At 32.9% G+C, this 27,578-nt stretch overlaps 1 protein-coding gene across 5 annotated transcripts in view; it reads left to right on the top strand.

Annotated features, from left to right (window-relative positions):
- PALS1 (protein associated with LIN7 1, MAGUK p55 family member) overlaps positions 1-27,578 on the top strand; it is a 78,521-nt gene that overhangs the window by 25,638 nt on the left and 25,305 nt on the right. For 2 of the 5 annotated variants that reach the window (XM_074365365.1, XM_074365366.1), the window contains exons 2-8: positions 649-734; positions 6,135-6,658; positions 13,465-13,673; positions 21,846-21,923; positions 22,469-22,615; positions 23,813-23,974; positions 25,789-25,866. In XM_074365365.1, coding sequence (XP_074221466.1) covers positions 6,292-6,658; positions 13,465-13,673; positions 21,846-21,923; positions 22,469-22,615; positions 23,813-23,974; positions 25,789-25,866 — 1,041 coding nt within the window. In that variant the 5' untranslated portion in view covers positions 649-734; positions 6,135-6,291. Of the gene's footprint in view, positions 1-648; positions 735-6,134; positions 6,659-8,860; positions 9,012-13,464; positions 13,674-21,845; positions 21,924-22,468; positions 22,616-23,812; positions 23,975-25,788; positions 25,867-27,578 lie in introns of those variants that run through there. The other 3 variants (XM_074365367.1, XM_074365368.1, XM_074365369.1) reach the window with 2 other exon arrangements.

Genomic DNA, 27,578 nt, shown 5'->3' with positions numbered 1-27,578 from the left:
TTATATAACCCGGTTTTACTTTCTCTGTAATCCTTTATCTGAAGTCATATTATTGTATGTTTGTTTTGTATTATCTGTTACTCTGCCAGAATATAATCTTCATTAGGATGGGATCCTCTTCTGTCTTGGTCTTTAGTGTCGCATCAACATTTCCCTGTCTGAATTAACTGTGGCTCCTGTCAGATTTTTTCTGGACCTTTTTGGATCCTAAACTTCGCATCTTCTTGGCCTCATGAAACTATACAGTTTAAAATTGATCCAGTTGTAAAATTGATCCAAACTATATAGTTATATTGATCCAAAGTTATAGTTAAAACAAAGAAAAACACATTACATTTTTGTTAAGCCTTACCTAGAGGTCAAAAATGTCATTAAAAATAATCTACAAAAGGGTCTTGCCCTTTTTTAAAAGCTTTTAAACCAGTTATATTTACCTCTTTCTCATCATTAACTTCAGGTAATTTACATTGATTTTATTTGGTGTTCAGTAGAGATGGGGATATGTGTGCATTTTTATTACTTTATACTAAGAAATCCTAACCATCTGCAAACAGAATTGGATGTCATATTGAATTAACCTTTCTTTCCCATTCCCTCACTCTGAAAAACATTGCAGACTTTTACACTTGTCTCTTTTCTGTTTTACAGAGTAAGAAAGTTAGTCTGAGTTCTGTGAAAAACCAGAGAAGAGGAACTAAGAGAATAGTAGACGAGGACTTTCCAATTTGCATAATGTAAGTTCTTTTCACTCTTCTTGGCCTGAATTTTGTGTTAGCTGACAAAGCTGTTTCTATGGAAACAAATAGTGCAACTTCTTAGAATGTCAGAGGAATGCTGATCACTTAAAATGAGACTTCCCAGCTGCTGGTCAAAGGGCATTACTTCTGGGAGAAGGGGAAGAAGGATGAATTGGAAACAAATTTAGAGTTCTAGTATAGACCAACTTTGTTTATGAATATGAAGTGTATGTTTTACATTTACCTCTGTCTAAAAGTTAGGATACTGATTATGTAGGAAATTGTCTTCTTGCTCACAGTTCATGTTTCCCAGCTCTCACACGTGGTTCTGTTTCTTGGTGTGGAGTTTTCAGTGGGCCTGTGTCCCCCAGGTTATTGCAGGCCCCCCAGTCTCAAGCATTTATACTTTTTGGAGCTTATTTATCTCCTTTTTACCTACTTCTTCTATATCCAGTCCACATAAGCAAAATCCTTTCTTCTCCACTAGTTTCAAATTAGCACTGAAACAGCTTTGGCTTGCCAACCTGAAAATTCATTTTCTTGCTTTGTGGAATATGTAAAGAGTATTGCTTAATTTTTTTAAATTTCTCTCTCCTATTTTTTTTTCCCCAGGGGGTGGGGGGTTATAAGATGGGGCTCTGAGGAGGATTTGAAATGTGGGCCTTTGAGGAATTCTTAAAACAATTTGTTTATAATTAGAGGATTGAGAAAAGAGGAATACTCTTAGGGCCAGCAACTCGTAACTACATTGTCTGCATAAGGCAGTCTTTTATTTTCATATAAGGAGGTAATTCTCTCGTTCAGTAGTTCAGTCATTTACCAGTCTCTGCATTGTCAAACAAAGGACTGTTTGGTTTTTATTTGTTTAATTTTTGTTTGTTTTGGAGAGTGGGAATATAATTCCTTTGGACTGGAACTTTTTCATTGTTTATTGATATGTGTTGTCTATATAAATGAGCTAGAATATTCATGGTGTGCCTGTTTAAAAATTGTAATGATCTTTAATGCTGAATCTATGGAACATAACAGTTTTTTTGATTCTGGAAGAACTTTTGAATCAGTCATGGACCTCATGAATTATCTTGTGAGCATTATGAAGTCTTTTGGAGTGTTGGTATGGTGAGATCATTATTTAACCAAGGTGATTATTTAACCAAGGAAAGATTTCTTGAAGGAATAGGGACTTGTGGTAGATCGTGAAAGCAAAAGGTGAAAGGAGAAGCGGTTCATATTTCTTAGTTCCTAAGGCATTTTGGCAGGAAGAGAAGGATTTGGGATAGGCAGGCACAAATGAGGAAGCTAACTTAGAAGGCTCATACAGGAAAGTAGGGAAAGATACAGTTAGGAAGTGTGAATTTGCCTTGTGAGTTTGGACTCTATTCTCTAAGCAGTATGAAAGCTATCAGAGGTTCTGAACAGAGGAGTAATTTGCTCATATGCTTAATTAAACATTCATCCCTTACTAGTTATCAAGGCTATAGAGATGAATAAGATCATTTACCTGTATGACGTATTGTCACCTTGAAATTAATGTGTCCAAGACTAAACCCTTAATACCCTTTAATTTCTCTCCCCTTTTATCTAATTCTCCTTCTCCTGTATTCTCCATCTTAGTTAATGACATTGCCGTCCATCTAGTGACCCAAAGACAGTGGCCATGAAGTCACACTGCCTGAGTTCATATTCTGAAGCCTCCAGTTTGCTTGGCCCTGTGCTGGGCAGCGTCACATATTTAGAGATGAGTCAGCATGGTTCCTGACTTCCAAGGGTTTTTAGTCTGGTGGGGCAGACAGATAGAGATGCAAACAGCTGTAGTTGAGTTTGATCAGAGATGTGATAGGGGTTGTGGGATTCCAGAGGAGGCACATTGTGGGGTTCCAGTTTGATAAATTATGGAAATCCAGAAGAGGATGTATTTGAGCTGAGACTTGAAAGTAGGCAAAGATTAGATCCTAGGCAGTCTGGTTCTGGAGCCCGTACTTTTTTACACATTGTGCTATCTTGAATAACGGAGTAGATACAGTGGCATTAATTAGAACTGAGAATAAAGGAAAAGCATCAAGGATAATATGAGGGGATTAAAGGAAAATATGAACTTAATTCTGGACACATTAATTTCCAGATCCCTATAGGACGTTTGGGTACATAAACTAATGCACGGGAATCCTGTCTCTGTTACCTAGAACCTAGCCAGAGGTTAGGTGCTCAGTTAAATTTATGTACAAACTACCCCTCTTTTCTAAATCTTTGATGACCTTCTTACTGCCTTGAGATTAGGAGTTATATTTAAGACCTTTCATAAACTGGACCCAGTCAGATTTTCTAGCTACTATTCTCTTGTACAAGCTGACTGCTTTAGTTCAACTAGCCTTGTTTGTGCTTTTCCCACATCTTTAATTTTTCTGTCTTTTGTTCATATGGCCTTTTCCTTCACCCTGTCTTCAAGGCCTGTTTCAGTCCCCATTCCTCCTCTATAAAACAGGCATATTTGGACCTCCTTTTAAAGTATAATGAGGATTAAATAAGTGAATACTGTGTAAAGTGCTTGCAGTTGTGTCTGGTATGTAATTATGCGCTCAGTAAATGTTGTAGTTAATACTACTACTATTACTACGTCCTTCTCTCCCTCCTCTTTGCCCTGCTGTATGAAACACAGGGGCCAAGTTTTAGTAATTCTGTAACCTACATATTTCTTTAATATTACTTTTCTTCATTCTCAGTCTTAGTTAAAGACCCTATTTTTTACGATTGCCTTCAAACTGGTCTCATTGCCACCTTACAGTCTATCCTCTACTCTTCTTCCAGAGTAATATTTCTCCAAAAGTGTGATCATCTTATCCCCTGCTTTAAATCCTGTAATGATTCTTACTACTTTCAGGATAAAAGTCAAACTCTTTAGCTGTTACTCTTCTTCATCTGGCCTCCTGCTTGCCTTTCCAGTTCTATCATTATTCATATATGACATACTCCCCTTATCCCATCCAGCCTTCTTTGCATTCTATTCTACTTTCTGAAAGTGCCATATTTTTGTGTTCTCTTCTTATTGGTCATGTGACTCCCTCTGCCTGGAACAGACTGTTCTAAATGCTGCTCAAAGAAATGTATCCTTATGCTTTTAAGTATTTGCTATGACTTTTTACCACAGACTAAATTCTAGAGTCTGTCGTCTTTGCGAATGTATGACATTTCTAAGTTTAGTTGAACAACTAGTTACTGGGCATTTCCTGTATAACATGTATTGTGTTAAGAATTGGGGTAAAATAAGACATTCATGACCCTTGTCTGTAACAAACTTAGAATTGAATGAGGAGAAGTCAACCGGGGAGAATAATCATCCGTTTTCGTTGCTCTCTCTCCCAGTAGACTAGGAATATTCTAAGGGAAATGACCAAAATGGAGTTTTAAATGACTAATAATATCAGGTTGCAAAAGTTTTTCTGAGAGTAAAAGACTAGATCCAGGTGGATAAGCATGATCATAGTCCAAGCATAAGAACTCTTGATTTCGATCCCTCTGCCCAGTTTCTCTTGCCTAATTATAATTTTCTCCCTGTGGTCTAATATAGTGAATATGGACACAGCCTTATCGTTTTCAAGCTAAGTTTTAATTTCAGATCATAATTTTTGTAGACTAGTATATATATAAATAAAAATACTCATGATTAAATATGATTTTTAATATCCCTTAAATATTGTAAATAGAGAAAGTTGAGAGTTGTAATTTTCTGAGAGTGTATACATTCCTAGATTTTTAGAATTAAAAATAAGTACTGCAGTAACTCCTAGACAAATTTCTGCTTACTTGTAATGAAAATATTAAATTTGCTGAATTTGCATTTGCATATAATCAAGATATAAAACTTAAGAATTGTCTATATAATTCTAAAAGCTCTCATTTTAATGAAAAAGTCAATTTAATGATAAATAAGATATTTAAATGTGGATCACATAGTTATAAATAGAGGAGCTAAAATTTGGATAGAAGACAGAAAAAGCTACCAACATTCTTGTGAAAATGTAATTCTAGTGGTTTATGTAGCTTGTGTCTATTTTTCTGATTGTTGGTCTAGTGATTTTTCCTGGTAGTCTAGGTGAATTTGTGTTAAGCAGTCTGTGACAAGATGTTTGTTTGAGAGAAGATTGACTGGCCCCAGGAATATTGTCTGAAAACTCAGCTTTTGCTTAGTTGGCATATTCTCTAACCAGCGTATTTACTGAAGTGCTGCTCAACCCATGGAGGTAGTAGGTTTATTATTGTAAATATTTTTAAAGTCTTGAGCAAAAGAAGGCTAATTAGATTTAATGTTTGGGTTTACACATGTATAAACAACCTACCTATTTAATGCCTGAAAAATGGCTTGATGAGAAGCCGGTGTCATCCAGTAAAATATTTTCCTTGTCTAAAATATGTTGAAGGATTTTTAAAATAGGAGAGTCAAATTAATACTGAAAATTAATAGAAGTATAAATATTTTTTAGTTCTAAAACCTACATAGATAATCTCATTTAAAACTCAGAGCAAGTCTATGAATAAATTTTCCAAAGGAATCCGAGGTTCAGAGGAAGAAACTAGTCTTAAATCATAAAGCTAGAGGAAGTAGCAGGACCAGAATTAAAATTCAGTTTTCTGGTCTCCAAGTCCAGTATATTCTTATTTGCTGTGCAGTATAACCTTTTTAAGTGGTAACAGATACTACCATTTTTTTTCAAAATGAAAAGAAAATGAATCCTCATAAAGAATTAACCATAATCCTTTTTTTAGTGTGACGAGTTATAAAGATGATAGATAACCTACATAGTCTTTTTCTCACTTTATGTGGTTTTATCCTGCAGATGCCTTAGCTGCTAATAAAATTTCTTTTTTGCTGGGTATCTTCTTCATCTCAAACTCCTAAAAGTGAATTGTCTCACACAATGCTGCGTTTATCTCAGTTGAATCATTAGTATGGCTTGCTTTGTGCCAGGTTCTTCAGCAGTTCACAAGGAAGTTATCTCAATCCCCTGTGTATCAGTTGGGTATAAAGTACTGTGTGTGTTGAGACAACTATAAGGGTGACTAAAACATCTTTATACCTTAAGTATCTTATTCTCTACTAGACTAGTACCCAGAACTTTCTTACTTTTATGCTTTACTAAACTTTCCAATATGTCATTTTTCTCAGCTATAAAATTAAACAATAAGCTTCAAATAATTGAGAGGGGACTTTTTTTCCCAAACACTTTGATTTCCTTAGATGTGTAAAATGAAAGGAAAAATGTTTAATCTATATAGGAATATAATATATACTTACGAGATATTTTCTATATTGTATAGAAATAGAGATTAGAAGGGGGCTATGTAAAATCTACTTTTATATTGTGATTCTTATACTTTTCTCCCCCCCATCTTTCCCCTTAGATTTCCTTCATGGATACATTTCCATAGCATTATTATGTGATGTGAGAAGTTTTTTTTTTTTTTTGAAGTAACATGGATTTTATACTACAGAATCAAGAGATTGGCTTTATAGGAAAAGTTGATTTATAAAAAGTGGTACAGGTTTTTATAGATAACCATGACAACATCCCATATGAATGGGCATGTTACTGAGGAATCAGACAGCGAAGTAAAAAATGTTGATCTTGCATCACCAGAGGAACATCAGAAGCACCGAGAGATGGCTGTTGACTGCCCTGGAGATTTGGGCACCAGGATGATGCCAGTACGTCGAAGTGCACAGTTGGAGCGTATTCGGCAACAGCAGGAGGACATGAGGCGTAGGCGAGAGGAAGAAGGGAAAAAACAAGAACTTGACCTTAATTCTTCCATGAGACTTAAGAAACTAGCCCAAATTCCTCCAAAAACTGGAATAGATAACCCTATATTTGATACAGAGGAAGGAATTGTCTTAGAAAGTCCTCATTATGCTGTGAAAATATTAGGTAAGTAAAAACAGCAGAATAATAGAAAATATTTTTATTTTGTTTCTCTTGTCTTACACAAATGTGTATAGGAAGGAAGAGGAGGAGTATAAGAGAATGTAAGTAATAGCAATTTGTATTCAGACCAGAGTCAGTTCTTTTCTTGGAAAGGCCATATAACCATTGTTTACTGTTAGCCATGTAGAACTAAAGCATGTAGCCTAAGTGTTCAGTCACTGCAAAGTGATTTTTAGATACAATCTTTGAATTAAAAATTTCTACATGAGGCCTAGCAATTAAAGCATTGAAATTCATATTTTATTTCAAACTCAAATTTTTATATCAAAATTACTGATAAGCAGTTTTCAGGTTTTAAATTTCTGATTTCTGTAAAGTTTGTAAAATAGTAATAAAATCAGTATCTGTAGCTTAACATTGATTTGATTTTTCTTTAATTAATGACTATCAGTGAGAAGAACTGGTGCTGTTCCTGTGGCATAATACACATGAAACATGGTCAACAGTTGCTATGCTGACTATTCTCAAATTTCATTTTGTGAAGAAAACAAAAAATTTAGATATCTATTAATATCTAATTAATAGATATTAATAGATATAAACAAAGAATTCTATGGTCAAATAAATTTTGAAAACAGTAGGTTAAATAAGTTAAACAGCTTCTTATTAAAGTATTTCTTACAGCTTTTAAAATGCTAATAGCCATTATGAATCCTCAAGAGAGATTAATGTCAAATGAGTGTTTCCAAACTTGAAATACTTCATCGTTGAATTTACTGCCTTCCCTTCTTGCACACACACAAGAGAGACCCCTGAACTAGTGTTAGGGGTATACATTAACTTGTATTCCCTTAAAACCAGGCTAACTCAAATGAAGTATTTTATTTCTTGGTGGTTTATTATTTATAGGTGTGGAAGGAGAGACCCTTCACTTTTCTGTGGAAGGAGAGAGGTTTTGTTGTCATTGTCTTGCCATTTATTTGTTTATTGAGCCCTGTACTAGAGGCTGCAGCAAACAACATTCTGTGTAATATCCACAGTAATTCTGTTAACAGGGCTCTGTAATCACCGTTTTGGAGATAAAGAAACTGACACACTATAAATCAACTACACTTCAATAAAAAATAAAAATAAACTGAACCTCAGTTAAATCACCTGTTTAAGACTCCATGCTAAGTGTTAGAGCCAAGTTTGAATTTGCCCGATTTGAATATGCAGTTGGTATACTGCAAAAAAAACCAAAGGATTTGAGTGGAGACTGACATCTAGCCTGCTCTTCACTTTCTGGACCAGAGCTTTGTTTACCAAGAGTGGAATATCTTTTTCTAATTTGCCCAAATGTACCATATATACTATTTCTGTTCCTCATTAACTCTCTGTATTCTATGTCTAGAGCAGTTTCTACTACATCACATCATCTGCTGCTTTTCTTGCTATACAGTTATTAAGGATCCACATTTCTTGACAGAAAGCAATGTGCATGCTTCTCTGTGTTTTAAGAAATCATAGATGTGTTCAGTGATAGAAAGTCTGCTAAATGCCTTCAGATGAGAGGCATTGTAGTGAAAACAGAAAGATTACACATTTTTAAAAATAAATTTATGGGAAGGAATTTTATGCACTTTTTCCCAAAGAGTTTTGTTAACATAAAAAGATTTAATTCCCAGTTGCTGCTTACTGGCCTTCATCTCCTACCACTTCATTATTTTTTATTAAAATACTCTGTAAATATTCTGTGCGATTGGAGAAACCATACATTATAATATATCCAGCCCAAGTCTGGATTGAGTCTTGTTTTTCTGTTTACATTTCTTTAAGGTTAATGAATTTGTGTATTTGCTTTACTTATATTAGGCATAAATGTCCATCTAATAGACAGTTACATATTTTAAAGTAATTTGAGATGTAGTACTAGATATTTGTAAGTCATTTTTTGGATAGGATAATATTTCCTATTTTGAGAAATAAATGGTTTAATCTTAATACATTCAACACAAATGTGCTAATTGTAGGAAACATGGAAAGTTACAGAGTTGTTCTTGTCAGTCAAATCTTCAGTTTTCGACATACTCAGTTTTAAGTTTTCATTTTAAGATGAAGTGTAGTGGCTTTTTACCAGACATTTTTTTCCTATTTATAATTTGCTAACACATCAACCTACAGCAGTACTCCCTTAAAGTTGTATGAGTCTCCCTGCCAGTATTTTGATTAATACACACATGCCAAAAGACAACTTCTCAGCCTTTTTCACAGCCAAAAACAGCAACCTTGTTTTAAATAAGGGAAGGATGGGACAACTGATTTATTTCTTTGAGAGGGAGACTTCAGTTTCCAAATGACACATCATCATTTATCTGTGAGTAGAGAAAATATTCCTTAAAGAATTGAAACTATGATTGGAAACATTAGATACTTTTATTGTCTGTCTGGGTGGTGGCTTTTAGTGAAAGTATTTATAAATTTGGCACTGTATAATAATAAAAATGTAGGGATGGAATTGATAGAATGTATTCAAAAAGGATGAAATGAATTTTCTTATTTAAAAGCAGTCAGAATCTTACTGAAAATTAGAAAATAATGTGTGGGAACTTAATATCTCAAATGAATAATTAATATTAGTGGTATAAATTATAAGAATTTTGGTATATTATGAAGGCTTTCCTTAGAATAGCATGAGTTATTAAAATTTGTTTTGCTACAAATATCATTGTCTCGTTCCCTTTCATAAGCAAAGCAAACTGCCTTGTGAGAAAAGTCCTGAGAAAAGAGCAGTTGCAAATTAGAGTAGGATGAGGTACAGTAAGATTATCTTCAGATATCTTTAGATGGTAGATTTCACTGTTTTGTTGATTTTTGTAGTCACAGATAAGTAATTTTGAGCCAGGGTTGTGGACAAGTAAATATAATAGACAAAATATTTAAAGAAAATAAACTAGGAAACACTGCTGTCTATCATATATGTGACTATATGATTGTCAAGGTTTTGGAGAGACCTTAGGAAAGGCAAGCACACACACACGGTGAGCTATCTGTTATGGGCCTAGTAAGAGGATCCTTGAAATTTGTAATTAGGGACTTTCTAATTTCCACAAGTTGCTATCAGTGTTAAGAAAAAATAAAGACACACGAAGGGGAAGAAAACTAGGATGAATAAACTATTTTCATACTATTAATAATACTATGTATCTGCATATTTTTTGCCTGAATATTCAAACTGTTAAGTCAAGAGTATTCTTGTATTTGATGTTATAAAGTAAAATTTTTCTTACACATTTCTTACTGACGTTATTTGACTTTTGATTGACCGTGGGATATACTGGACTTTTGCTGGATTGTGATGAGAGATTGGCTTTTAAGATAAAGTTTATTTAAAGCCAACAAACAAAATTCCAGTGCCAATAAACTTTGAGTGCATACTACTTCTGAGAAGTTAATTGTTAATTATGCTTGCTATTAAATTTTTCCTCAACTGCTATAGATATTTCCAAACTTTGTTAGCCATAGAGGGACTTTTTTTTTCTAGAAATGAAATGGTTAGACATTGGTACTAGATTTAATGTTTAAAGTGTTAGGCCCATTTGACAATTTTCTGATTTGTTCAGGCTGCTAAAATTAGAACAAACATAAAATAAAGATTAAAAGAATCATTAGAATATTTATATAGCCATGTAATGTTTGGTTATTAAATATGCCTAATTCCCCTGAAAAATAATTAATGCCTGTACCATTTAGTCTTTGACACATGTGTCAAAACTTCATTGCAACTGTTAAGTATTAATAGGTTTTAACTTTTTCACCCTTTCAAAGACTTGCATCATTGTATGTTCAGAAATCATTGCATTTTGGAAAGTGCAGGGATGCCTGGAGTCAGATGGTAGAGTTTAAATACTTTTAACCTTCACTTACTGTTGACCTTTGACAAGTTACTTAATTTTTTGACCTTCAGTTTCAGAATCTTCTTGAGGACCAAGTGAAAACATGTATAGAAGCATGTTGCACATTGTAGGTTTGACTAAAATTTAACTTTTGTGAGAACTAGAAGCTACCAGATAGATCATCTGACTTTCTGGTCCATGAACTTAGTTTGTGGATCTTAACCAGTAATTTTTTACTTTATTTTTTAAAATAACATTTTTATTAAGGTATAATTCACATACCATAAAATCCACTCTTTTAAAATGTACAGTTCATGAGTTCTTAGTATATTCACGAGATTGTGCAGCCATCATCATTATATAGAGTGTTTTCATTACTCCAAAAAGAAACTCTGGACCAATTAGCATTCACTCCCTGTTCTCTCCTCCCCCTAACTGCTGGCCACCCTAATCTATTTTCTGTCTGTGGATTTGTTTATTCGGGACATTTCCTCTAACTGAATCATGCAATATGTGGCCTTTGGTGACTGGTTTCTTTTCATATAGCATAATGTTTTCAGGATTCATCTGTGTTGTAGTGTGAATCAGTATTTCATTCCTTTTTATGACTGAATAATATTCCTCTGTATGGAAATACCACTTTTTTGTCTGTTTATCCATTCCTCTGAATAGTGCTGTTACAAATATTCATGTGTAAGTTTTCATTTAAACATCTGCTTTCACGGGTATTTACCTGTGAGTGGAATTACTGGATCATGTGACAATTCTGTGTTTTAACTTATTGAGGAACTGCTGTATCTTTCACAGTACCTGCACAGTTTTACCTTCTCACCAGCAGTGTGTGGGAGTTCTTTACATCCTTGCTTTCTACTTATTATTATGTATCTTTTTCATTTTAGCCATCCTCTCAACCAGTAATTTTTTTAAGAATTGGAATAAAATAGAAGATATTAAAGTATATTGCACATAAGTATTCATAAATCTTTTATTTCAAATAGATATGTGTATACTGGGTTGAGAAATAAAAAATATATTTTTAATGGATCACTAACAAAAGTTTGAGAAATACTACCCACTCATTTTATAGGCAGGTCCAGAGACATAATGCAGCTAATAAGTGACCCAAGCCATAACTAGGACCCAGGTATTCTGACTCCAAATTTTAGTCTTTTTCTCACTCACCAAACTCCTTTCAGTTTCATCCAGAGAACAATCGTGAAGTTTTTGTACTTGATTGATTAGCAGTCACTGCAATATTTTTCTGTTGTCTTATATTTAGGGCTAAGATTTTTTGTTCTGCCATCTCTCTCAGCTATCTTTGCTTGTATATTTGTCTAGTATTTCTTTTTAATTTGTAACCCAATTTGTTAATGGTTAATTACTGTTCAGGATCTTTCATGAGCTTCTGATTATTTTTAATAAGTGAATTTCAGCCTAGTCCACTGAAAACCAACGTGCAGAGATCTGAATTTTATGTCCTTAAATTTAAAAAGAAAGAAAGAAAAAGGAAAGACTGTCCCTACTTAAGCAAAGATTTCCTAAATGAGCTTTTACTTTTACTTTTAATTCTGTGGATAAATATACTGGAAACTGTATAATTTCCTCATGCTCAATATTATTAATTTTCTCATCTGAATATTAAATTTGACTGTACAGTTAAGGAGAAAAGAAGACATCTTGAAAAGTTTCAGAAAAAAGTCATGAAGTTGGTTGAAATCTAAAAATTTCTGATAGGTTTAAATGATTGGTATTATTTAAACAATGAAATGGAAGATTCTAGAATGCTAGAACAGATGTCTAGAAACTGTTTCCATGTGGGGTAAACGATAGCAATAAGTAAAACTAAGCAAAGCTAATCCAGGGTAGATAGTTATCTCCATTGCTTTGAAAGATCTCCAGAGATGGAGATTCCTCAGCTTCCTTGAGTAATTCAGTTGTTTATCCTTACGGCCAAAAAAATTCTCCAGAGTCTTGGGTGTTTGGAGAGAGAATTTTCAGAGGAACTGTTGGTGATTGCTTTCTGTTGTCTAGAGTCTTGATTCTTTTATATTTTAGGCTGCCAGGAGAGGGCTAGAGGGGAGAGGAGAGAGTTCAGGGGGTGGTTTTGTAGACTTCTGTGTATGATTGTATTTAACTGATTAATTGTATCCCAAAGCTAAATGTAAGTGATTTTCCTTACTTTTCAATAATATGCCCTCTCTTTTAACATAAATAATCAAGATTTAAGTGTTTTATGAAATGTTGGAGGAGATGATGGAAGCTTACAATTTTTACTGAACATCAGGTAAGAGGAAATAAATCAAACTGCAGGACAAGGAATTTGAACTAGATATAAGGAGCTTGCAGGTAGGGAATAATAAGAAGATAGAAGAAATGTAGGTAAAACATTTAATGACCTAGGGGAAGGAGTTTATAAGTATAAAAACAGTAAAAGAAATCACACAGGAAAAGGTGAATCATGCTTTTTTTTGTGTGTGGATCATTCTTAACACGTTAACAGTCAAAATTCTACAGTAAAGGTACCACAAATATAATTAACAGACAGATGGAAAAATTTAGAAAACAATTTCCAACTATTATGATAGTTATACTGTTAAATGAAAAAAGAAAATACTGTAAGATTTTTTTAAGTTGTTTCTAAGTGATGGGACTGTTAGTGGTTTTAAATTTCTTTGTTCATTTATGTATTCTTCCTCTTATTTTTATAGTGATATGTATTTTATAGTTAAAACACTTAATGTTATTTTCTGTTGTGTAATTTTTTTAAAGTTAACTTAATCAGTAAATGACAATGATTTGACACTCAAAAATATGTGCAAGTTTTGGTTTTATTCAAAACTTAAATTGTTATTGGTTCAAGAAATTTTATCTTAAAACACATGTGGAATTGAGACAGAAAATTAATTTTTGGATACCTTTTCTTTCTCCTACTAGAAGTGGAAGACTTGTTTTCTTCACTTAAGCATATCCAGCATACTTTGGTAGATTCTCAGAGCCAGGAGGATATTTCACTGCTTTTACAACTTGTACAAAATAAAGATTTCCAGAATGCATTTAAGATACACAACGCTGTCACAGTACACATGAACAAGGCCAGTCCTCCGTTTCCTCTTATCTCCAATGCACAAGATCTTGCACAAGAGGTATGTATTCTGATCATCTCATTGACATCTACACGATAATTGTTAGTGATAGTAAAGCAGTATTCTTGGAAAATACTGATGTGACTATAAGGCTTGTTAGAATTAATTACTGCTGGTTACATGTTAATTATTTTTTGTGTTGGGAAAAATTTGCTTACGTGAATTTTATCCTGGAAAGATATATACTTAGTTCAGAGTTAGGGCTCTGTTTTCATGAAAAGAGCATCAGTTTTGTATATACAACTACATGTTTACATAGTAAGAGAAATGTTTGTCTGAATTACTAAAGGGGAAACAAATCTTGAATACTTCCAGGATAGTTTTATATTAAACATTATGTATTATAAACTGAGGTAAATGAATACTGATGAGATTAAATTATATCTGATAATAAGATGTCAAAAATATATAACTTCTAAGATTTGTTACTTGTAGGTATTTTGAAGTTTTTCCTCTATAGAAACCATACATAGAAGGTCAAAAATAATTAAATTTTAATCTACAGTGAGAGTTTCCGATGTTAACATGCAGATGTTTAAGTTCTAGTTTCTGCTGCTTGTTGATGTTCAGTGTTTAATGTGTTCTGCAAACATCTTTTAAATTAAAAGTTTTAAAAGGGTATAATTAAGCCATCTCCTATTTTGGGGGGGTGGACATTGTGTCATTGTTACAAGATTTTAAGTTATTTTGGTATTAAAAGCTAGTAATTCTAGAAGCCCATCAAGTAAATCTATTTCATTGAACCCAGAGACAAAACAGAAAATGGGCTGGAGCAAGGGTGGGACTTCCAGAGCTACAGGCATGTAAAAATGTAAAATAGTTTAGGAGGCCCTTCAGATTAGCACAGAATGTATTGTCTTCGTTTAGATACCTATAAATAGGCAAAGATCCAGTGTGCAGGAGTGGATGAGAGAAGTCTTATGTTATGCAGGATAAGAGAGTGTGACTTAAGGACCTGTTTGTAGAAAGGAAATTTTCCATCCACTAGTTTAAAAGACAAATTGAAACCTATTTGTGCTTTTTATTATACACACTATATATTGCATTATATATGCAAATTTTGTATGCAAAATTATATGTGTAAAATATTTCATTAATAAATTATATCCCTGTAGTTTTACTTACAGTTTAAGTGGGTTTTCTGAAAATTCTTTATAAAGATTGAAATAACTGACAATACTTTGATTTTATTTATTCACAAATATAGTGTAACATTTATTATGTAGGATTGTAATAATTGTAATCCTTCTCTTCCCATTTAGGGAGAAGTTTTGTCCAGCTGGCTAGGGCAGTAGGTGGAAAAAAGAATTATATAAGCAAAAGAGATTTAAATTGCTCCGTTAGAAGAAAATGACACACAACAGAATGGGTGAAAAGAAAGGAAAAAGAGGCAGCATAGCTTTAAAGGTTTTTAGGAATTGAGAGGCAAAGAACTAGAAGTGGCTTAAAGAGTAATGCTTTGAGAAAGACGGAAATGGTTAAAAAGGACTTTAAAACATCAGTTCTGAATGTTAGTTTTAGGATAGCTAACGTATTCACATGGTTCACAATTTTAAAAGCACCGTATCAAGATTTTCTGTTAAGTTTACTTTCACATCCTTCAGTAGTGCTTGAGAATTCTGTTGCTTTGGTGGTGATGGAATATGTAGGTGCTTAGTGTCATTGGTCTTAAAATAAGAGACTGGTCTTAAAATAAGTGCAAAATGACAAACCCGAAAAGGGCAACAATGTATGGTTGTGCTGCAGTGTGAATGACTTCCCTGGAGTTGTGCCTGCATAACTGTGTGGCAGCTCTGACTTATAGTGCATAGCATGTGAAAAAAAGATGTACTTGGAACTCATCAAAGAATGTTAAATCTGATAACAAAATTCAGAAGGTTAAATGTACTCATTGCCTTTATTTTACAGCAGGAAAAAGCTTAGCAACCACCTAATTCAACCCTTATGTTTTCTGTTTCTGAATATTGAGGCCAGGTGAGGTCTTGTGACTGGGATAAGACTAACTAGGCTACTCGTGTGCCCATTGCCTAATGTTTTGCTTTTTAGCATTCATAATTCTACCTATTTTCATATACAGTATTTAAAGGAAGAAATTACCTCATGCTTCAGTTGTATTATTTTTAAATGGAAATTTAATTGGATTAAGTAAAAAAAAACCTTAAGAAATTTGGTGAAAGAATGTTTTAAAACATTAGAAGTGTTCTTTGTTTTTATAGCTTAAAATATCAGTTAAACATCAAATATCATATAATAGATAATACAACCTTTGAAATTTTCAAATATTTAGATCCAGGTTATATCTTTGACAATCTAGAATATTCATTAATAAATGCAAAACAAGTTTTTGGGTCATTAAAGTGCTTTTATCAAGAAAAGGTGGAGAACTTGCGTTTCATTTAATGAACTTTTGCTTATTCAGTAAAAATGCAAGTCAACAGACTAGGAAATGGTATTTGATCATTTGATTTTGAAATATTGAGGTGTATATGTGTATAAAATATATATGACAAAATTTTATAAGAAATAAAAAAGGATTACTCAGTTTTTTTAAAAATGGGCAAAGGACTTCATGAAAAGAGGAAATCCAGATGGCCAATAAGTATGAAAAGGTATTCAGCATCTTTAGCCAACAGAGAAATGCAGATTAAAAATAAAACAAGATAACACTGCATAGACACCAGAATGATGAAAAATATTTTTAAAAGACTGGTAGTATCAAATGTTGGTGAAAGTATGGAGGAACTAAAACTCATATTACTGGTAAAGTATAAATTGATACTACCACTTTGGAAAATGTTTGGTAATGTCTAATAAAGCTAACGTACCTATATCTATGACCCAGTAATTCTATGTCTGGGTATGTACTTGAGAGAAATGAAAACATATCCATATAAAGGCTTAAGCATAAGTATACATTGCAGCCAGATAATTGTTAGAAACTGGAAACAACCCAGATGCCCATCAACCAGTGAAAATTGAGTTAGACTATCACTGTGGAAGGACAATGAGTAAACAATTACAATCTAATGAGAAGTACTGTGATGGCAGTATGAGAAAGATACCAGGAGCACCATGAGATGTGCTTAATTCAGGGAGGGGCAGGGGAATAGTGATGGGAGAAAGGAAGAAACAAAAGGATTTAATATGCTAAGTCTTGAAGGATGATTGGGAATATACCTGGAAGCCCAGGAAAGAGGAAAAGCCTTTCCACTGACAAAAGGTACAAAGATGGTCGTGACTGAAAAAGCCTGGCATATTTTTTGAACAATGTGTAAAAGGTAGGATATGATTTTTAAGGTAGAGTCCAGATCCTGAAGGCCAGATAAGCCATATTAATAAGTTTAAATTTGTTTATGATGGATCCACGTTGGTAAACATTTAAAAATAATTAATTTACGTGAATAGATGGAAGGAGAAAACTATATGATCAACTTGATACAGAAAAGACATCTGAAAAAAATTTAATACTGTTCCCTTGATGATGAAAGCTCTTAGAAAACCACATACATTTTGTTAACTTCATAAAGAATAATATCAGAAACCAATAGGAAGCATCTCACTTAATGATGAAACACCCAACACATTGCTTTCTAAAGCCTGGAATAAGACAGAATAAGATGAAGACTGTCACTGCTAGTATTCAGCATTTTTCTGGAGATACTAGCTAGTACAATTAAACAGGAAAAAGTAATGAAATGTAAAGTTGTAGGGGAACCAGGAAAATGTGAGTAGGTTGAATTAGTTACTTTGAAAAACAAAAACCTTGATTCATATGACATTCAGCATGATGCCTGTTAAAATATGGATATAATTTGCATACATGCAAACGGATACACATGTAAGAGATTTGGAAGAAATTATAAATTATTAACAAGGCTATTTCTGTGTGGTAGATAGGTAATTTTCTTGTTTAGATGTTAAATGTGTTTCTCAAATTTAATATACAAGTCACTCTAAAAAGCTTAAAGCAAAAAATTTATTCTCTAAGTGGTTGCAGCGCTACTGAAGAATTTTAAATAAGAATTTGATATGAACAGGCTTCCAAGTTAAAGTAGTATTCTGATAGTGTGGGGAGTGTGTGGCATCAAGAATGGAGTTCAGCTCAGAGTATGGAGCCTATTGTCATTGTCTAGATGTAAGATTTTGAATAGCAGTTGAACATGAAGTGAAAAAGTATTTAACTAGAAAATTAATAAGACAGATTTCCCTTTGCGGAGAATAAAGGAAAAGGAGATATCCAGTATGACTTCCTGCCTGTTACTCCTTGTACTGAATTCATCAAACATTGAGTGCTGTTTGCTACACATTCTTCCAGTAGCCAAATACAAAATTGAGTAAGATACAGTTCCATCTTCACTGAGCTCAGTCTAGTGGAGATACAGTCACACCAACAATTTTAAATCGAATGTGTTCAGATTTATGGGTTCATGTTAATATCAATAAATTGAAAAGGCAGTTTAAGTACATGGGACAGCTAGTGTAATCATAGTTTTCATGGGGAGACAAGCATGGTGTATGTAGGGAACAAGCAGTTTATGGCTGGACCAGGAAGGTTAAGGTGTGAGGAATGCCAGGAGATAGGGCTGGAAAAGAGGCAAGAATCAGGTGATGCTAAGGATAATGCTAATAAGGAGCTTGGACTTGATGCTGTAAGTGAGAGACAGCCAATGAAAACTAGAATGGTTATACTTCTGTTTTAAGGTTGAAAAGGATATTTAATGATATAGAAAAATAAAATATTTTAATAATGAGTATCAGATTGAAATGCTGCTATAAAACAGTGTGAGTAGCATGATCTCATTTTGGTAAAAGTGAGAGGTAAAGCATATACACAGAAATTTTCTCATAGTTTTGAGGTCATGGGTATATTATTTTGGGTAATCCAGTTCTGTCGAGATATAATTTACATATACTTAGAATGGAGATGCTTTATTGTATAGTTCACTACATTTTGACACATGTATACACATGTGTAATCTACCACCACAATCAAGTGATAGAAACATCCATAGCTCCGTAAAGTTGTCTTAATCTCCTTTACAGACAGTAACCAGTCCTTACTCCCCAGGCCCTAGACATCTGCTGATCTGTTTTCTGGTTTCCCAAATTTGCCTTTTCTGGACATTTTATATAAATGGAATAAGATAATATGTAGTCCTTTATGTCTGACTTGTTTGGTTCAGTATAATGTTTTTCAAATTCATCTATGTGTTGCATATATCAATAGTTTGAACTTCATGTTGAGTAGTATTCCACTGTATGAATATCCTATAGTTTGTTTACCCACTCCCCTACTGATAGATACTTGAGTTGTTTCCTTTTTACTGTTCTAGCAGGTGTGGAATGGTATCTTGTTTTTAGTTTGCATTTCCGTATGTTGGGCATTTTTTTCATAAGCTCTTTCCCTGTCTTCTTTTGTAAAATATTTTGTCACATCTTTTTCCTATTTTAAAAATCATAGTGTTAGCTTTATTGAATTGTAAGGGTTCTTAATGTATTCTAGATAAAAATCCTTCTGTCAGTTATATATTTCATGGTGGATATTTTGGTAAAAACAAGTGTAAGAATACAGGAAGATAAATACCAAATGATTATCTCTAGGTTTGGGGATTATGATGACTTTTATTTCTTTCTTTTGGACTATTTTTTGATTTTTTCACATTTAGTATACCATTTCTGTAATTTTAAAAATCAGTTTAAAACCTTTTGAAGGAAAATAGAAAGTATTTCAGCTAGAGAAGAGTAAGAGTACAAGATCAGGAGAGAGTATTTTCTTTTTAAAAAGATTAGAACATTTTTATAACACAGTGGAAATGAGCCAGCATGATATAAGAATAGCATTTTAATTCCTTAAGCCTTTGTAGAAGTAGCTGATACTGTATGTTGACACTAAAGTAGGCAATGACTGGATTAATAGAGGAAGGAAACACTTAACAAAAGTCAAAATTTCTTTATGAGGAAATATTTCTCAGACATGTTTAGGAACTGAGTTAAAAGTAAAAATAGGGGAAAAAAGTACATAAAATTATTGAGTTGACTTGGTATATTTTGTACATCTTGGTACATTTTTAATCCAAAATTTTCTTTCTGACTCAGAATTACTTTCTCCAGCTATCAAAAAAAAAAGATATATGATCCGGGACTATAAATTTCATTTTAACCTAAATTTGATATGTATTTTTTAATCCAATTTTTATAATTAGCATTTAATTATTCACAGTTTTGGATTACTGCACTTGTTCATTAGTAAAACTTTAATTGAATTCTTGAAGGAAAAGATAATTTCTGTGCCCTCGTTTTTCACATGTAGAACTTTACATTTAGAAACATGTTTTTCTAAGTACCAAAACCAAAGGCCAGGCTAGTTTTGATATTGTCATTGTTTTGATCTGCTTGTTGTGGTCAAATTAGTTACTCCCCAAATTATCATCTCTTAGGTTTGATAGGGGAATTAAATACTAAAAAAAAATGTAATAGCTATAAGAGGTATTAGAAAATTGCTGGATGCCTGTTTTTGTCTTGATTTACTTTTATAAAAAATTCTACTGTATATTAATTTACTTATATGTTTTCATTCATGGTGATAGTTTTGGTTTTGTTAATCTGCATTGTTGCAAAGTGCCCTTTTTGTATTTGAGTTAGGAAATATAAAAAGGAACAAATTCAGAGTTATTGACAGTGAGAACATACATAGAATAATCTTTGGGGAAAAATAGTCCACAGAGCAGATCTGTACCTTTAAATATTTATGGTAGAAGAAAATACTGAAAATATTTAATGATAATAAATGAACTAAACATATAGTTCAACTGATTAGAAATTGAAAAGGGAAATAAAGCAGAAGAAAGGAATTAAATTATTTAAATGGAAAGAACAATAGATTTTAGATTATAAGCTGATATTTTGAAAAGCAAAAGAATATAGAGAAATCTTTGACAAGTTAGATGAAGAAAATACTAATAACATTAGGAAAGAAAAAAGAAGCATGAATGCAGACACAGGAGAGTAAAGAATTACAACATAATTACAGCTTTATGTCACTAAATGTGAAAATGCTGCCATGTGGGTGATTTTTGTAAGAAAATACAAAACTGCCAGAAGTGACCTCAAAAAAGATAGCCCAAAAAAGTAGTAACTATGGATAAAGTTGAAGTGAGGCATCCACCCCTAAAATACCTACCAGGCCCTGATGATTTTATGTACAAACTTTATCAAAACATTAAGGAACATATAATTCTTATGTTAAATAAATTGTTTTAGCATATAAATGTAGACTGTTTCCCAACTCATTGTATTAGGATAATATAACCTAGATACTAAAAACAGTAGTCTAGTGTACATGACTATACTCACCAAGTAGAAGCCAATCCAGTTTATGAATATTAATATATTAAAAATATGAATAACGTCTATGTTCTAACAAACAAAATATGAATTACTGTGTGCTAGGTACTATGTTAAGCAGTTTATGTGGATTATCTTAATCTTCTAGAACTTTACATAATAGATGCCATTCTGCAGATGAGGAAACAAAGGCAAAAAACAGTTCATCATAATCAAGTGGAGTTTATCGTAGGAGTGCAAGAATTGCTTGACTTTGGGAAATTTTTTAATGTAATTCACTATACTATGGTGGTTGTTCCATTATTGTCATATAAATTTATCTTGTTAGTCTGTAGCTCTTTAAAATGTCATCTCTAACTTAAAATGTAGTTCTATAAAATATGATTTAAAAACTATAAAATAGCAATATAACTTTTATTGATTGATTGATTTTAGTGGAGGTTATGGGGATTGAACCCAGGACCTCAGGCATGCTAAGCACTCACTCTACCACTGAGCTATGCCCTCCCCCCAGCAACATAACCATTAGAGCAGTTTTTCCCTTAAGTTACCATTATTAGTCTATTTTATAGTATGTTTGCAGAAATTTTCAAGAAGAAACTATCTTGTTCATAGGCATAAATAAAGAATGCTTTTGTTAATCATGATAACAAGATTGAAAACTATGAGAAAAAATACATTTTTAAATTATAATTCTCTTCAGTGCTTTTTTTCTTACAAGTAGTTTTTACAATTTAAAATCGTACTTTCAAAAAAAAAAAAATACCTGTATGGATGCTGGTGATATTTTCTGTAACCTAGGAAGAATAACCTTTGTTTCGTTCGTAGGTACAAACTGTTTTGAAGCCACTCCATCAGAAGGAAGGGCAAGAATTAACTGCTTTGCTGAATGCTCCACATATTCAGGTACAAAATGGGCAGGGTATTATATATGCGGTTTTTCCAGCATTCAAAATCACTTTGAGTTAGAGTTTCTTAGGGCTAAAAGAGACCTCAAATATTATATAGCCTGTTTTGCTTATTTATAACTCTCACTTAAAAATAATTATTTTCACATTTAAAATTATCCACATTATTTTTGAAACAACTTCTTATTCTTTACAGATTCCTTCCTTTTTTTGGTTATATTTTCCATAAATTTTAATCATCTATGGTGTTGGGCCCTTAAAGTGATTTTGTTTTTATATAGTTTAATAAGTTTAATTTTAGACTTTCAACCCCATCCCAGAGTACTCCCTGTAATACTTAATACATCTTTAGTTATTAGCTATCAAAGATACAGGGTTACATCTGTACTTCAATTGGAAAGTTTGGAAACAGATCTGAATATATAATTATAGCACACACAAAAGATTTAATGAGCAGAATATGTATGTGAGTAGGTTCAAAATCTCTCTACAGAAATAAAATCATGCTTTTACTTTGAAGTGCTGTGGGTTTCTTTGAAACAGGCACTTTTGCTGGCCCATGATAAGGTTGCTGAGCAGGAAATGCAGCTGGAGCCCATTACAGATGAGAGAGTTTATGAAAGCATTGGCCAATATGGAGGAGAAACTGTAAAAATAGTTCGTATAGAAAAGGCTCGAGATATTCCATTGGTAAGTGTTCCGCATCTCTGATAGGATATCCTTTCTGCACAGAGATCTTCTGTGTGACACACAGTTGAAGACGCTTTACATTTCTGCTAGTTTTTCTTTTTTCATGTTAAGTTTTTAGAATTATTTTTATGTTGTTGTTCATACTCCTTATTCAGTTGAGAAAAAGTTGTTCATCATCTTTTCTCACCCATAATTTGATGAAAATAGCTTGTGAAGGGCCATTAATCTGCTTCATTATTCTCCCAGCTTTTTAAAAAAAACAAGAAATTAGAAATTCTGATCTTTTCATTCATTACAGTTATATACTTTATATATACAGAAGTATGCATTGTTTAATGTTAATATTTTATAGTTTTTATATATAAAACTTCTTGCTCTTTCTTAGTATACTATCATTGCCTTAATTTTCTTTAATTTTAGAGAAATATTCTTGAATCCTGAGGTCTCAAATTATGTCTTGTATAATGTGGTACATGTAATAAGGACTGCATTTTATTAAAGGGCAGTTTATGTAACTAGGTTTTTTCCACCTCCAGAAAAAAGAAATTGGAAAAATTTTAAATTTTTAAATTATGACAGAATTTTAAAATAAAAGTTCAGGAGAAGAGTGTTACAGACTATCCCCTTTCAAGCTTTTTTCTGTATTTCATATTTCCATTTTTTGAGTGTATCTATTTCAGCTGTGCTTCTAATTTGTGTAATAAATATTAATGTTTAATACGTTTTTGATGTGAATTGGACACAGCTATAGTATTTAGCATTTTAAAAATTTACCAGATTAGTATTCATCCCTGCATCATTATTTTGAATTTAAAAATACTTTCATAGTTATGTCCAGTTCACTAATTATGCTTATAGTATAACCATTTGAATAGCTTCCAGCATGAGGAGAACAAATTTGATTATAGGCTTTCACATTGTTTTTGAGCCAAGTACATTTTTATGCTGTTGTGCGCTTCAAAAGTCTGATTTTAGAATTTTAACAAACAGAATACTTCTGAAGCAAAAAATGTAGGGGAAATGGTCAGCTGTCAAACCAAATTGCCATGATTACTCTAGCTGTGTAAGTGAATTTTTTTCTAAGCATAACTGAAGGCTAGTATTGTTGAATAGAAAAAAACCAGAATTTAAAAATGAGGAAATGTTTAACAAAAAAAATCCATTTTTATTTTAAAGTTAGATATTGAATTTTTTTAGGGTGCTACTGTTCGTAATGAAATGGATTCTGTCATCATTAGTCGGATAGTAAAAGGAGGGGCTGCAGAAAAAAGTGGTCTGTTACATGAAGGAGATGAAGTTCTGGAGATTAACGGAATTGAAATTCGGGGGAAAGATGTCAATGAGGTTTTTGACTTGTTGGTAAGTTGACTGATGTAGAAGAATAATTGACAGGTTCTCAAAAGTTGTTTTCTTTGTTATTAGACCTCAGTAAAATATTTTAAAAGCATTGTAAAAATAATTGTTAAGAGCAGTATATCATATCCAGCATAATTTTCACATGATATAATTGTTTCCACAATATTCGTTGGTAGAATTTTATTCTTCTGTGGGTACTACTGATATATAACTACTAAATGTATTTCAGTTGCCTCTGAAATCACTAATTAACTCATTAGTTCATTCAACATATATTTATTGAGTGCCTACTATGTGGTAGCTGCTAGGGAAACTAACGACAAAGTTCATCCCCTCTTGATTTTTTTTTTTTTTATTATCTACAATTCGTTATTGTTTCCTTAACAATATTAGATAATAACAATGGTATAGATCTGCATTATTCAGTATAATAGCTACTAGCTATTTGTGCTAGTTTATTTAAATTAAGTAAAATTTAAAATTCAGTTCTTCATTCATACTAGCTACATTTCAGATGCTTAAGAGCAGTATGTTACTAGTGGCTACCATATTAAGGTATAGGAATAGGAATATGGCATTCTGCAGTTCTAGTCCACTCACCAGAATTCTTCATCGTGGAAAAGTTCTGTTAGATAGTGCTGGTATAATCAGGAGGCCATTTATAGTCAACTTTTAAGGGAAATTTATAATCACTTCATATATACCTGCAAGCCAGGTTTATATTCTTATTTACTTAACATCAGTTGTTACAATATAATGTTTCCTATCTGCTGATGTCTGTTGAAGAATCTAGAACACCTTCACATCCTTATTTTCACCCAGTCCCTCATTGCTAGAGCAAAGTGCCAGTGATCATTGTTTTTAGTCCTTGTTTTATTGGCTGCTATATTTAGATTGAGCACTGCTCCCTGCTCTCAACCAGAAGTTGTGATTACCGTCGAGGCTGCAGGTATCTGAACAAGGCAGGCAGTGGTGTACAGTTGTCTCTTGGTATCCATAGGAGATTGGTTCCAGGGGCCCCCATGAATACCAAAATCTCCTGATCCTTGAAGTTCTTTACATAAAATGGCATAGTATTTGCATATAACCTATGCACACCTTCCGGTATACTTTAAGTAATCTCTAGGTTATTTATAATACCTAATATAGTGTAAATGCTGTATAAGTAGCTATCTGCAGGTGGTAAAATCAAGTTTTGCTTTTTGGAACTTTCTGGATTTTTTTTGGGGGGGGATTCATGATTGGTTGAATCCACAGATACGGAATCTGTGGATAAACAGGGCCAACTGTACTGGAAAATAATAAAGAACCTAGCAGTAAGATTCTCTACAGTTAAAAATTAGAATGAATGACATGACAAAGATGAGGCATCTGGAAAGTAAGAATATTTGTATTTTGCATCACTTTTCTAATCCTAGTCGCAATTACTGTTTCACATTCTACTGTATTAAAATTGATGTGTGTCAGAGTAGATAACCCAGAAATGCCGTGATATCCTCCAGCCCTTCACCTTGGTATCTTCCTAAGCTTAAGCTGAATGGAAGACAAAAACCCAAGTCTTATAGGCTAAGTGGCTTTTTCCCCAGTGGATCAGAGGACTGGAATTGTGAAATGCCATATTCCTAGGTAGCATTAGTATGATGGGGTCCATGAAAGGCATAATTTGTGCTTCCTGATAAAATGGGTTTCATGTTTACCTATTTTTCTAAGTCTCCTTGGGGTTCCAGAATAGTCCAATTTAGGAACTGTTGTTCATAAGATCATGGAAAGATTTTCATAAATAGAGCTTTTTAAAATAATACACTCTTCTCTTACAGTCTGATATGCATGGTACTTTGACATTTGTTCTGATTCCCAGTCAACAGATCAAGCCTCCTCCTGCCAAGGAAACAGTAGTAAGTGATTTTTTATGTTCATTATTTATTGTATGATGGCTACTGTTTACTTTTTTTAATTAATAAACTTTATTTTTTAGAGTAGTTTTAGGTTCACAGGAAACTTGAGCAGAAAGTAGAGTTCCCACATAATTCCTGCCCCCACACATGCACAATCTCCCCTGCTATCAACATCTTACACCAGATTCACTTTAGTGAATTAATGATTTCATTTTTACCCGGAGATCATAGTTTACTTTAGGGTTCACTTTTGGTGTTGTACAAAACGTATCATTGTTGGTGTTGACAAATGTATCATTACCTATATCCCCCATTGTACAGAATAGTTTCATTGCCCTAAAAATCCTCTATGCTCTGCCTGTTCATCACTGCCTGCCTCCTAACCCATGGCGACCACACTGTCTTGACTATCATAGTTTACCTTTTCCAGAATGTCATACAGTATGTAGACATCAGACTTTCTTCACTAGTGGTAAGCATTTAAGTTTCCTCCATGTCTTTTCATAGCTTGATAGCGCCTTTCTTTTTAGCATTGAATGATACTCCATTGTCTGGATATATAACAGTTTACCCACACACCTGCTGAAGGACATCTTGGTTGCTTCCAAGTTTTGGTAGTTATAAATAAACATACCTTTGTAGGTTTTTGTGTGGACGTAAGTTTTCGGCTCATTTGGGTAAATACCAAGGAATTGAAGACTTAAGTCTAAACAAAAACTTGCACAGGGATATTTATTTATCAGAAATGTCACTCTAAGTATTTCTTGCACTCAAGTAAAAACAGGTAAATTTGATAGATTTTATTTAAATAAATATGAAATATTTCTAATTTCATAAACTGAAAACTGAAAAATAGAAAATACTTCTATTTCAGAATTTGTATGACTTATGGCATTGAACTTTGTCTTTTTCTCTCATTACAGGAAGGTTTATTTAACTTAAACATGCATAATATGGTGGGAAAAAGTGGGTTTTTTTGCAAAGTATATGCAACTCTTAATTTAGAATGTATATTGCTTTTTATGTTAAACACTTTCTCTAGCTATATTAAAAGACAGATGGACTTCATTACCCTATGACCTAGCAATTCCACTCCTAGGTGTATATATCCAAGAGAATTGAAAACATACCTACCTCCTCACAAAAAAGTGTACATGAATGTTCATAATAGCATTTTTCATAATAGCCAGAAAGTAGAAACAACCAAAATGTCTGCTAGCTGGTGAATGGAAAACAAAATATGGTATATCCATAGAATGGGATATTATTTGGCAATAAAAAGGAATAAAGTACTGATGTATGCTACAATATGAATGAACCTTGTAAAAGTTATGCTAAGTGAAAGAAACCAGTCACAGAAGGCCCTGGATTGGTTCATCTATATGAATTGTCCAGCATAGGTGAATCCATAGAGACAGAAAGTAAATTAGAAGTTCATTAGGTAAAGGGTTGGGAGTTAGGAGGGAATGGGAATAGTTCCTTATCAGCAGGGGGATTCTTTTTGGATTAATAAAAATGTTCTAAAGTTATGGTTGTGCAACTCTGAATTTACTGAAAAATAAACAAACAAAAAAATGCAACTGTATACATGGGTGACTTGAGTAGCATGTGAATTAAAGCTCAGTAAAGCTATTAAAAAATCATAGACTTCAAAGTGCTGGATTTACATGGCAGCCTCATGTGTTGCTGCTTGTGTTATTATTCTTAACTTT

The sequence above is a fragment of the Camelus bactrianus genome, chromosome 6 (assembly GCF_048773025.1).
Source record: "Camelus bactrianus isolate YW-2024 breed Bactrian camel chromosome 6, ASM4877302v1, whole genome shotgun sequence".
NCBI lineage: Eukaryota > Metazoa > Chordata > Mammalia > Artiodactyla > Camelidae > Camelus > Camelus bactrianus.
This window is presented reverse-complemented; position numbering and strand designations above follow the sequence as displayed.